General features: G+C 40.2%; 1 protein-coding gene across 2 annotated transcripts in view; it reads right to left on the reverse strand.

Annotated features, from left to right (window-relative positions):
- Positions 1-228: 228 nt before the first annotated feature.
- LOC138282516 (kinesin-like protein KIF20A) overlaps positions 229-12,153 on the reverse strand; it is a 531,681-nt gene continuing 519,756 nt past the window's right edge. For both annotated transcript variants that reach the window (XM_069220199.1, XM_069220198.1), the window contains 2 exons: positions 9,181-9,312; positions 229-757 (listed from right to left, as the gene is read on the reverse strand). In XM_069220199.1, coding sequence (XP_069076300.1) covers positions 476-757; positions 9,181-9,312 — 414 coding nt within the window. In that variant the 3' untranslated portion in view covers positions 229-475. The remainder of the gene's footprint in view (positions 758-9,180; positions 9,313-12,153) is intronic.

Consider the following 12,153-nt stretch of genomic DNA (forward strand, 5'->3'; position numbering starts at 1 on the left):
TTCTTTGTTGAGAATATATCCTTGTGTGCCCAGCTGATGCTAAATTTTGCACAATATCAATGATCAATCTGAAGTTTCTAATTATGGTCCAACTGTTTTGTGCCATTAATACCTCCTGATTTTAAGATATCAGTAAATTTAAATCTTAATTCCTAATACTAATTAGGAACACTACCGAGCACGTACAAGTTTGTGTTGATATTCTTTTATTTGTATCAAAAATAATTTAAGATTTACTGCAAATAAGTACAAATGTACGACGCAAACTGTGACGATACATATTTACATCCACATTTATGCTCAAAACACTAATGTATCAATGTTAAAGTTTCGTAAGTACAATGACATGGCTCCATCGACAACTTGATTACAAAGAACAGTAAATGTACAATTGTCTAATAAAGTATGTCCACAATGTCACAGAATACATTGCCACAAATTCAAAATGCATGTTCTTACAGTGTCAAATTGAGGTTTATTCCTTCAGTTTACGTGACAACTTTGATCGTTTCCTGGATGATGATTGTGATGATTCTTCATCAGGCTTGTCCTTTATTTTGCCATGACCCGACCTTGGAGAACCAGTCACTGTCGCTTTTAAGTTTGAAAAGAGTCCTTTTTTAGGTTTTGGCGGCTGGCTGTCTGGATTAGAGGTATGCTTTCTACTTTCATTCTGCTCTTCTTGAAAGTCTAACACTATATTTTCAAGTTCAAGAACACGCTTTCTACAATGTTGAAGGCCTTCTATTTCCTGGTCCTAAAATGTAAATGTTCATGAAAAGGTAACATTACTTAGCTGAATTTGCAAAATAATTTGATTTTGATCACCCTCAATAGACCCCCTCATTCAACAGGCCACAAAGCACTGAACAGATAATAAACATCCTCTCAACACTCATTGTCTACATTTGAGGAATACCAAAAGTATTGGTCTGGTGTGGCACCTCAGGTAGCTAATGAATCTACTGCATGTGCTTAGTTTCAATCTGTATCCTTACAGTCAAACGTAAGTCAGATCCCCTCAGGAGGTCTTCCTTCAAAGGGTTTAAAAAAACAGCACTATTGAGTTGCGTCAGCATGAACTTTGGTTATTTGTCAAAGATAATTCCCTGGGTGAAGAAATACTTTCATTTGGTATAAACCAAATCATAAAACTAATTTGCACACTTATGAATGCAGTAGAACATAACTTATTTTATAAAGAACATTCATACATTCAAATAATTAAGTACTGATTTTGATTTCAGCATATAAATATTCTATCAAGATCCACTGACATAGGCAGCACGACGTGTTTGCTAGGCACTTACAAGCAAACAACATGTGCACAGGCAGTTCAAAGTACACACAACACAATCTGCACGCTCAGCTCCTGGAGCACTTGCACAACAGCAGTCAAGCAATTGCAGATGTTCTCACATGGGATCCATGGAAATCCATCACTACTACACTTGGACACTGTGCAAGAGGGTAATTCAAGAAAGCCTCTTTGAGATTGTTTTTCAAATGTACACAGGAATCTGAGCTTAGTGATATGGGTAATTCACACCACTCCAAATGTTGTGTTTCCCGTAACGCCAGGTTATTCTGAGGGTGTGTTTTCAAAATGTGTTTTTGTGGAAAATTTCCTACTGTTCTGTGTTCTCACACTTACTTATAAAAAGCTGAACATCCAATGGCTGGATGGGCTTATGTAATTGAGTAGAAAATGACCAAAAGCACAATCATGTTAAAAGGAAGTAATGTTTGAATAAGAAAGACTTTTAAAGTAGTGTTTTCTTGTCGTATTTGTAACTGGGGTCAGGGTCGAGCTAGCCTTTAAGGCAAACAGGTGGTGTCCAGTAGACCGGTCTGACAGATTAGTGCGTGGAGGTTTTTTTTTTTTTTTTTAAGGTTTATTTTTAGCAGTTGTGGGCCAGTTTTATGGCCAGATGGACCGGATTGTCCTGTTGATTTCCCTATTACCACTTTTTTTTTTACTGGGGAGCACTTTTATTTTGGTGACTGGGTCTACTTTTTGTCCCATTCTGACGCTGGCTAGAGTCAGTCTACACCCAAAGAATCCAACCATCCCGGAGATTTCTGAAAATTAGTAACCCTGGGATGTACATGGTGATATGGCTTGTGCGGACCCCAGTGCTTTTTCTTACTCAGGGTGAAATTCCACAATTTACTCACATTTCTGTGCAAGAAAGGGAATGAAAAATCTCTTCCACACAGTACCCCCGCACACATCAGGAATTTTGCTTTGCAGTTACAGTGATTCATGGTATGTGTTTAGCTGAGATATTTGAGCCCAGGATTGTCTGGCACCCAGGGAAACATACTAACATTGGACTTTTCTGAAAGAAAAAAAAAAACAGACACCCAGGGAAAACCATGTTGGTGTAGGCTGCCTGGATCTCAGTAGAATTTTTGTACCATGAAAATCCAGCAGACACCATAACTAAAATACCCAATTTCAACAGGCTGCAGTGTTTGGTGTAGGGGTTGACTAGCACCCTCTGAACATTACCAACTCCAGGAAATTTACCCCTAATATCCCAAACCCAGGCAGTCAGGAAGACCACAAGGCTACCAGGGAAAAAAGCAAGAAAAGGAACAGGGTGGGGCAGTTACGTATCCTGGCACTGGGATGCTTCTCCCAATTCCAGGTACCAGACATTCTTTCTAAAACCATTAGTGGGGCAGATTGGAGTATTTACCTCCAATTTATTCTCACTTGCCATTGGGATGGCTACAGTGTTCATGCTTTGGGATCCATGTGGCAAAAAGACTATCTTGAGCCCTGAGTTTGGGGTGGGGCAGGTGCCCAATACCAGAACGGGCAGGCCCTCAACCTCATTCCTTTTCTTTTTTAAATTCCCTCACCGGTGTTTTGGTATGTTTTCAATCCCTCTGGGGAAAATAGATTGGGGGTAAACCCCATATGGGTTAATATACTGTTGTTGGCTCTGGAGCCCAGAGCGGTTCAATGGCAGAATGGGCCAGCCCTCGAAACCCATTATTTTTCTTAACTCATTCTTTCTTCCCATGATCTTTAATGGGCTTTCTGCCACCCTGTGGGATAAGTTAGATTTGTCCTAGGTAGCCTTGGCCCACACCGAGGACTGTGTTACCTACTTGACAGCATCCCTGGTAATCTAGTGGAGTGGATTCCTGCTTGGGGATTGCCCTATTCCAGCAATTTGGTGCTCAGGGGCTGAGCTGTGACCACGAACACCAATCAAACTGAAAGGAGATGTAGCTTTTTCACTCCAGTTGCTTTTAGTTCTGCATTCACTGATGTATGCAAGGCTAGGAAGACTGCAGAATGCAGAAGCAAATAAGACTATATGTGACTATCTGCCTGACCTTTAGTTATTTTTCGCTCAAGACAAAGCATAAATTCTCTCCACTTGGATCACCACTTTGCCAAACTTGGTAGGATGAAAGAAGGCTAATTTGGAGAGAGAAAGTAGAGCTATGGAAAAGGGTTGTGAAGGAGTTCAGCGGTAACAGAATTATTTTTTTTTATCTAGCCTTCTTAGGTAATCATCTGAATAGGCCCATACCTAAACCTTTTTCTCCCTCAGTCGTGCAGGTGCCATTGTCTTTTAGCTTTAAAAATGCAACCACAGTGCTCTGTTCTTCCTAAAACAACGAGATGCTTCCAAGTTATTTATCTGTTTCGTAAAGCATTGGGTTGTGGAATATTACCAATTGTAGCATTAAATAGGGCAAAAACAGCAGTTCATATTGAATCTGTATTTCCATATTTTCTAGGAACTTCAGTCTAAGTTGTGAGAGTTAGTGCCACCAGACATTTCAGCTTAGATGCTTTTTGGGGCCAGAAGTGCACATAGAGGAGTATTGGTCCCTCCAACATGCGATGAGTGAGCTCTCGATATGGTAATGGGTGGTTGGGAAGAGCTCTTTAAAGAGGTTTGTTGTCAGATATTTTTGAATGTTGCTATATTGATTCGAAAGATTAGGATACAAAACATTTCATATCTAGGCATCTATGATGCAAACTGATGTCACTTCAGACGATTTGCCTTATTGGTTTTCAGAGTACACCTAGGAGGATAGTTTGCAAACAGTGACTGAATATGTTTTGGCCAATGTCTCCTCATGCTTTGAGGACTCTACATAGAAGACGCAATGTAAATCAGTGTGCTAATGGCAGACAGTCTAGTTCTTAATTGGCCGTTATTTTGTGGGAAAATTTGTTAGACCTGGCACCCTTAGCGTGGTACATCCCTGTCGTTTTGCCTTTGCTTCCTGTATTTCTGACTGTGAGCTGGATTTCGTTTTTGCTGGGTTTGGTGCTCTTGGCACTTTACCACTGCTGTTCAGTGCTAAAGTGCAAGTGCTCCCTTTGCAGATTGTGATAATGATTGGTTATCCATGATTGGCATATTTGATTTACTAATAAGTCCATAGTAGAGTGCACCCTGTGTGCACATGGCCTGTAAATCAAATGCTACTAGTGGTCCTGCAGCACTGATTGTGCCACCCACATGAGTAGCCCTGTAAACATGGCTCAGACCTGCCATTGCAGTGTGTGTGTGTGCAGTTTTAAACTGCCATGTCGACCTGGCAAGTGCACCCACATGCCAGGCCTAAACCTTCCCTTTTAATACATGTAAGACAACCCTAAATTAGGCCCAAGGTAGCCCCATGGGCAGGATGCAGTGTATTTTAAAGGTAGGACATGTAAGGTTGTGTTTTACATTTCCTTATAGTGAAATACTATCAACTTAATTTTTTACTATTGCAAGGCCTATGCCTCCCATAGGTTAACAACATAGGGATTGCCTAGAATTATCTTTTAAGTATAATGTCCCATTAGGAGCAGATAGAGATCTGGAGTTTGGGGTCTCTGAACTCACAATTTAAAAATACATCTTTTAGTGAAGGTGGTTTTTAAATTGTGTGTTTGAAAATGCCACTTTTAGAAAGTGGGCATTTTCTTGATTAACCATTCTGTGCCTGTGTTTGGCTGTGGAATACATGTCTGGGTCAGACTGACAGTTGGGCTCTTTGTGAATTCACTCTAGACAGTCACACAAAGGGAGCTGAAGTGTGCCCTGCATATCCTGATGAATCTTCCTGGGCTACTTTAGTGGGAGGAGCTGACACTTGCACCTGAATAGGGCTGTGCCTGTCTTTACACAATGCAGTCTCCAACTCCCCCATGGAGTGTGTCTGGGCCAGGACAGCGGAATGGTCTTGTGCACTACAAATACTTTCCTTTGAAGTGTGTCTACTTCAAAGGCAGAAATTAGTATAAGTATTGGAGCCTACAACTTCGGAACACTTCTGGAATAAAAGGAGCCTTTGCCAAGGAGAACAGCTGAAGAACTGTGAGGAGGAGTACTGCCCCTTGATGAGTGTGCTTTGCTGGGCTGGCCTGCGGTTGCTGCTTCTGATTTGGAGAGGACAAAGACTGTACTTTGCTGTGTATCCTGCTAGTGAATTTTCTCCAATGGCTCGGACTGAGCTTGCCTCCTGTTAAGAAGTCTCAGGGACATCAAAGACTTCACCTACAGGCCTCTGGGTTTGCTTGCTGAGGACCCTGACTCGCCAGGTGGTGCCCACTCCAGTTCCTGGACCCTTGGGAGTGAAAGCTGGCCTAAAACCAAGAGCCAGGCACGCTGACTCTGGACGACTCCAGAACCTGCACTACTGCCCGACTCCTCACCACTGCCTGCACTCAAAGCCGTAGTCCCAGCTGAAGTGTGATGACCTTGACCGACTCTGCTGGCCGGATGCCGCCGCAGTGCCACTGAAGTCCCACAACATTGTGAGCCCCGAGTGCTGTGTCACTGACGTCCGTGACACCTGACTCCACCGTGGCACCTGTGGCCCGTGGTGTGACCTCAACCCTGTGAAGTCGCCTTATCGCGTCTTGATCAACGGGACTCATTGACCCTGCCGGCTTGTCAGGAACCACTGCCTCGCCACCGCCGCATCACCTCCGCTGCCTCTATAAGGAATTAATGCCTCACCTCCATAAGGAACCAACACCTCACCTCCTGCGTAGCAGCATGGAACCGACTCCCTGCTAAGTCTTTGACTCTGCCTCATTTGTAAGGTACTGTATGTGGGGTCCGTGCGACTCCGTGACCAGCGCCACCCTCCTTCGACAGTGGCGTCAGACTGTTGGGAATGACTGTCAATGACACTGATGGCCCGAGTTGGAGCTATTGTGTTTCTAAGTGCTTTTATTGGGATTGAATCTTTTAAAATTCCTATCTTTGCTTGTGTATGTTGGATTTTTGTAATTTTGGTCTCGTTTTACTTGGATATTGGCTACGTTTCTAAACTGGTGTGATGTCCATTTGTAGTGTTTTCACTGTGTTACTGTTTGAGTGGGTACAAATACTTTACACATTGCCTCTGAGATAAGCCTTACTGCCTGTGCCAAGCTACCAAGGGAGCGAGCAGGGGTTATCCTAGGAGTGTGACTCCCTTACCCTGACGCGAGTGAGGGTCCCTACTTGGACAGGGTGTAAACTGACTGCCAACTAGAGACCCCATTTCTAACAGTCTGGTTGCTTAAGCTGACAGTCTCTGGATTTTCAACAGAGTTCAGTTCAGTTTAGTTACACCAAGGCTGTAGTCAATTTAATGTGATGAGGCAGTTGAAGAAGCCAAATGGTCTTTCGCCGCAGCATGAGATGAAATAGTTTTTTAAAATTATTATTGTGACATGAGGACAAAGAAAGGCCAAACATTAATGTGGTATTTTGCTGCTTTGCAAGATCTCTCTGAAACACCCAGTTCCTCAGAGTGTGTAGGGGAAGCTAGCAAGAGAAGTGTCCCAGTCTTCATGAATTTTTGATTTTACTCATTGAACCAGACTTCTTTCAGGCAGGCAACGATGTTTTAGCACTGTTCATTTGGATGACTCAAATGAAAAAGAATCTGGAGATCAGAAGCATAGATCTGGAACTGATGATGATATTGTGAGAAGAGCTCTGTGAAATACCTGTAATTTGCTTTCCTATAATTATGTGAAATTTCACAAAATTATATGGAAATGAGCTAATTGCAAATCCAGCATTTAGTGGTATATTATGGAGTAAAATGCATCCTTTTGTCCATTTTGGACTCAAAGACGCATTTCATGTGAAAAGAATAATGGCAAAAATACAACAGCCGGAAAAGACAGCAACTAACATTGTGGTTGTTCACGCTGTTCCTGTGCTATTATTTTGCTGCAAATGTGGCATAATTATGTGCCATGGTATAATGCTGTAATTTCAGGAGTTTCACATAACAAGTGTAAAGTGAAATTTTCAGAATTACCCCAAAACTTCCAGAGTAATTACAATTTCTTCCAAGCCTAGAGGTGTGAGGTGAACTGTGCTGTGTAATGTATAGTTTAACTGAAAGGGGAGACAAGGAAGGTATCCTTGGGAACCCACATAAGATGAACGTCAAAGTTCATAACTAACAGCCAACTATAATTTGAAGGCTACCGTCTGACAAGAATATCGCCACCATTTGAAAACCTTTCAACGAACCCTGCCCATTTCTCTCAGTGCCCCATTAAAGTGTTGCCAACCATGGTGCAACTGCCCACTGACAGATCACACCGGATTAAAATCTTTGATTAACAGTGTTGAAGGATGCTATCTTGTCCTCCACGATGTCAACATTTGGGGATCCAGATTGACTATTATGAATAACTGAATTATTTTTTTTAATTCTTGTAATTGTTGTGTTAAAATAGTGAAGCACTGAGTGTTGTGGAGGTTAATGTTCTGTTAAATGATGAAATAACTTCTTTCCCTCTTCTTTTTTGAAAATGTACTAAAAATGAATATTAATATGTACTAAAAGGATTAATAGTTTAAACATTATGAAATGTCCTTAACTGTCTTAGCATTGGTTTTAAAAGGCCTCCTGTTTTAGTCATTTTCCAGAGGCAATGTTTTAAAAGTGTTAACTCTGCAAACTGATGTTTCTCTAATCATCCTATGTGACTCTTGCTCACTGTGGAAAAGTTATGTTCTTATGTTGTAACATTTGTCTGTCTTCTGGAGATGAGATAATGTGTACTTGGGAACAATGTATGACCTGCAACAATTGTTTTCTACTGCGGAAACTGGTGACTGCATTGAGATAAGATGGTCCAATTGTGAACAGAGAAAAAGAAGAAAAGATACTTCTGAAACGTGGAATAATTATAATTGGTTCTGACCTAAACCATCCCATAGTCTGACAATAGAAACTTAACTAATTGCTTTCCAGGGTTTTAATATAGCAAAGTTTAGGTGATGTAAGCTCAGATTTTCCTTTTACTAAGCTAGTGAAATGATCTGTTCCCATTTCTTAGCTCTTTGCCTATGATTCTGTCAGTTCAGATGCATTAAAGCCAAACATTACTGAACTGTTCCTTATTATGCCATTGCCCAATGAAGAAGACCACAAGATGCTCCACTGATGAAGATATCGCTGCTTGCTGATCCACTTAGGAGAGGTGTAACCAAATGTGCATTTGTCTTTCTTAAAGATTTTTTTATTTTCTCTTTTTAGAAAATTCAACTACTATTTTTGGTTAGCGCCATAATCAGATATTTTCCAAATTAATTTTTGTCCTCTTTTCTTTTTGCATATAGCTAAACATGCATATTGAATTAGAGTAATAGGATGCCAAGTCTAAAATCAACTGTTTCATATAATTTGATTGTAAACAATTTATCTGTGATAACTAAATGTATTAAGTTTCTATCATTCATCTGTTATTGTTGTTATTCTGCATGGTGGTTCTTGAATGTTTAATGACAAATATTCTGTCAAGGTTAAGATTATTTCGAAGATTTGGTTGGCCTGTATTATTTTCTGTATTTTTATCATTTGGTCTGCGTTTGATTTATGTGATCTTACCACTGTTATGCTAAATGGCAATAAAAGTTTGAACTGTGTTAAATTGGTGTGGTCATTCATGGTCACATAGGTCATGGTGTGTATAAATTAATCACTCCAAATTGAAAGTGATGTTTATTGATTTAATATTGTTAATGCTGTTTGTTAGGACGTTATCACACTCTTATCTGAGTGCAAAGATTTGTGTCGACCTCCAAGAGTAATTGATGGTTACCCTATACGTGTCACCTTATAAATAAAATATCAAAAGAAATATAAGGCTGGACATGCCCACAATTTTTTTTTAGAGGTTGGACATACCTTTAGGTCTAGCAAGTGTTTTGCTGACTGGATTTCTCGCTGCATCGATTGGTTTTCTTCTTTCAGTTTCCTAAGGACTTGATCCCTCTCCTCTTCTATTTTCTGCATCTGAAGCCTCAAAAAATTCACCTGCTACTCCCAAAACAAAAAATGTGAAATCATTGTTTGATTTTCACATCTAAAACAAAATGTTTTTCGAATAAATATTGTATGATGCAAATTTACATGTTAAGTATCATAATAGGACTTCTATCAAACATCAGTACGGAAGTCACTAATGTGAACAGTTGAGAACGTGTTGAAATTATACGTAGATGTGAGGTCTCATAAAAAGCACTCTCATTGGGTCAATAATAGAGGCAGATGTTTTTGCTACCAAATAATCGATGATGAAAGACAGAGCTTTTTAATCTGAGTTATCTCGAAACAGACATTTACAACACATGCAGAGGCGGGGAAGGTGGGCAGAGAAAAAAGTGAAAGAAAGAAGATGCTATATACCCACCATGAAGAAGAACTGGCACAACCATTATGCTGGGATTTTTCCCAGGGGAAGTGTTTAGTAATTATTGAGCAACTGTGTGTGTTCATCTGTCCAAGGAAGATAGTCGCATAATAAAGCAACATCTTTGGCTACAACATTATAGATGCCTGAAGCCGGACCCCTTTAATCAACAAACTGCATTAGCTGACGTAAGATCTACCCGCACAAAAGAGTGCTGTGAAAAAGATTCAAAAGTTAAAGATTGAGTTGTGGGAGGTGAAGTTAAAGGGCATGCAGAGCAAAATATAACACAGTAGTTACTATTTTTGGAAACAGCCATCCAATGAGATCCCCACCTAAGGTAATGCGCATTGGCAGTGAAAATAATTTTATACACGGTGGGTCTTCTTCAGTGTTCTTTTAACTCTGTCCTGCAGCATGGTTTTATGGATACCGGAGGTGTCAGCAGCTCTAAGAGGACAAAGTTAATGGGGGGTTATGGGTGGGACCCTTAGACTTCCCAGAGAAATTAGGAATTACCAGGGGAAATCAGTAATTCTGTATCAGATTTCTCTGGTAGCTCCTGGTTTGACCCCGTTTTCCTTGTGGAGATTTCAGTTGCTTGGAGTAGGTGAGATTCCTGATACAAACATGGGTACGTGGTAAATCCACAGGTGTTGTAATTCAAATGTATCTGGTGCGAGGGGTTACTGGCCCCATAGGAAGTCACTGGACGCTCCGAATGAGGTCCTGCCTGGTGAAAACTGGGTACCCAAAAACATGAATGAACTAGTTTGCCAATTACATGCTATAAACAGGTTATGTCCACACTGTCCTTCGGTAGCTGTTACTAATATCCGTACAGGCCTGTTTTTATGTGCAAGGCTATATCAACATGTTTTAGCTTTGCAGAACTCTGAATAGACATTTGAAATGAAAATGAACATGAAGCACACAAGACGGCAAATAACCTGTGAATGGTTGTCATCAGCATGTGGGAAACATGAGAAAATAATGTGCAGTGTGCAGGCAGTAGCAAGCAAAACAGGGTTGGGTGAGTTTGCAAACCCATCCTCCCCCTCCCTACTTCACAATCCTTTTTCAGAAAAGAATGAAAGGGCATATACTAATATTGAAACCTTGCCCTGCAGATGTTAGTATAGAGGAGTGCATCACAAACAAATTTGCTATTAGGATATTATGCAAAGGTATATAAATGTACCAAGAAATACTGTATACCACATGTACATGAACAGGAGTGCTTCTATTTTGTAGTCAACAGATATAGTGGTCTGCGCTACAAAGTAATATCTGATATATAAACAAAGAAAAACAAAAAAGCTAATAGAGTTGGTTTGTAATTTATTGTTTATTGTTTTTTTAAATTGTTACCTCATTTGACATATAAACCCATGTGCACGGTTTCATTAGTAGAAAAAAATTCAAAAGAAAAGTGACACCTATACAAAATAAATAAAAAAAAAGACATTTTGAAAGAAAGGGTGGGTAGATACAGTATTATGTAATTCTTCAAATATGAATGCATATAGGTATATTAGTGAGAGGACTTTTTAAATTAAATGTCATATTAGTATGAATGTAGTGGCAAAGCAGGGATATTAGTTTTAATATGAATTTAATACTCTGTTATAATAGCATGTGTGCAAAAGAATGGAGGTAGAGATAGATAATGATTTGTTAGTGTACTTTACAAAGGTTGCCTGGTGATGTGGTTAGCATGCGAGGGCTTGTGGCGGTGAGCTCCCTCGATTGTCAATGCCAGGTTGTGGTCCAGGCATTCCAGCCCCTTCAATAGCAAGTTCAACAGCTGCTCTCGAGTAGCGAAACACAGATTTTCCAGAACTCAAAACAGGGGAAGTAAGCCTGGAATGACGTTTGTCTCACGTCACCCACACTCCGCATAAAAACTAGAACTGATCACCTATAGCTGTAAAAATAACTATAAGGTATCTCTGTGTAATTAGTAACTATCCTCATCCTCCTTCACTCCTATACCTTGTCTGTGATCCCCACATAATTCGCTACTGAAAAACGTTATTTATTGATGTCCATACTTCTTTATAGGTAGCAATGACTGGTGGTAAATGTGTGAAAGGAACTAAGGAGGTAAGAAAATCCAAATCTGCAGCTCACAACATCTTTGCCTAGAGGCACGGATTAAGCTCCAGAATAACCGGAGACATTAGGATTTAAAACTAGGGACAATAAGACAAGTATAACAGAGCTATTCAACAAAATGTAAACATTATTAAGAAGTCAAAGAGAATAAAAAGACCAGTGAACGTGCAAGCCGCAACACCTATACCAAATATACCCCTAATAGCACTCCAGTGCTCCGTGATTGCTCAAAGAAGCCATGCCTCAATTCCACTAGGAGAGGAAGAAAGTGGCAAGCACAGCGAACACATTCAAGGAATTAGATTTATAGATGGAAAATACAGTCCCAGCAAGAACACACTACTATACCA

This window comes from Pleurodeles waltl, chromosome 2_2, assembly GCF_031143425.1.
Source record: "Pleurodeles waltl isolate 20211129_DDA chromosome 2_2, aPleWal1.hap1.20221129, whole genome shotgun sequence".
Lineage (NCBI taxonomy): Eukaryota > Metazoa > Chordata > Amphibia > Caudata > Salamandridae > Pleurodeles > Pleurodeles waltl.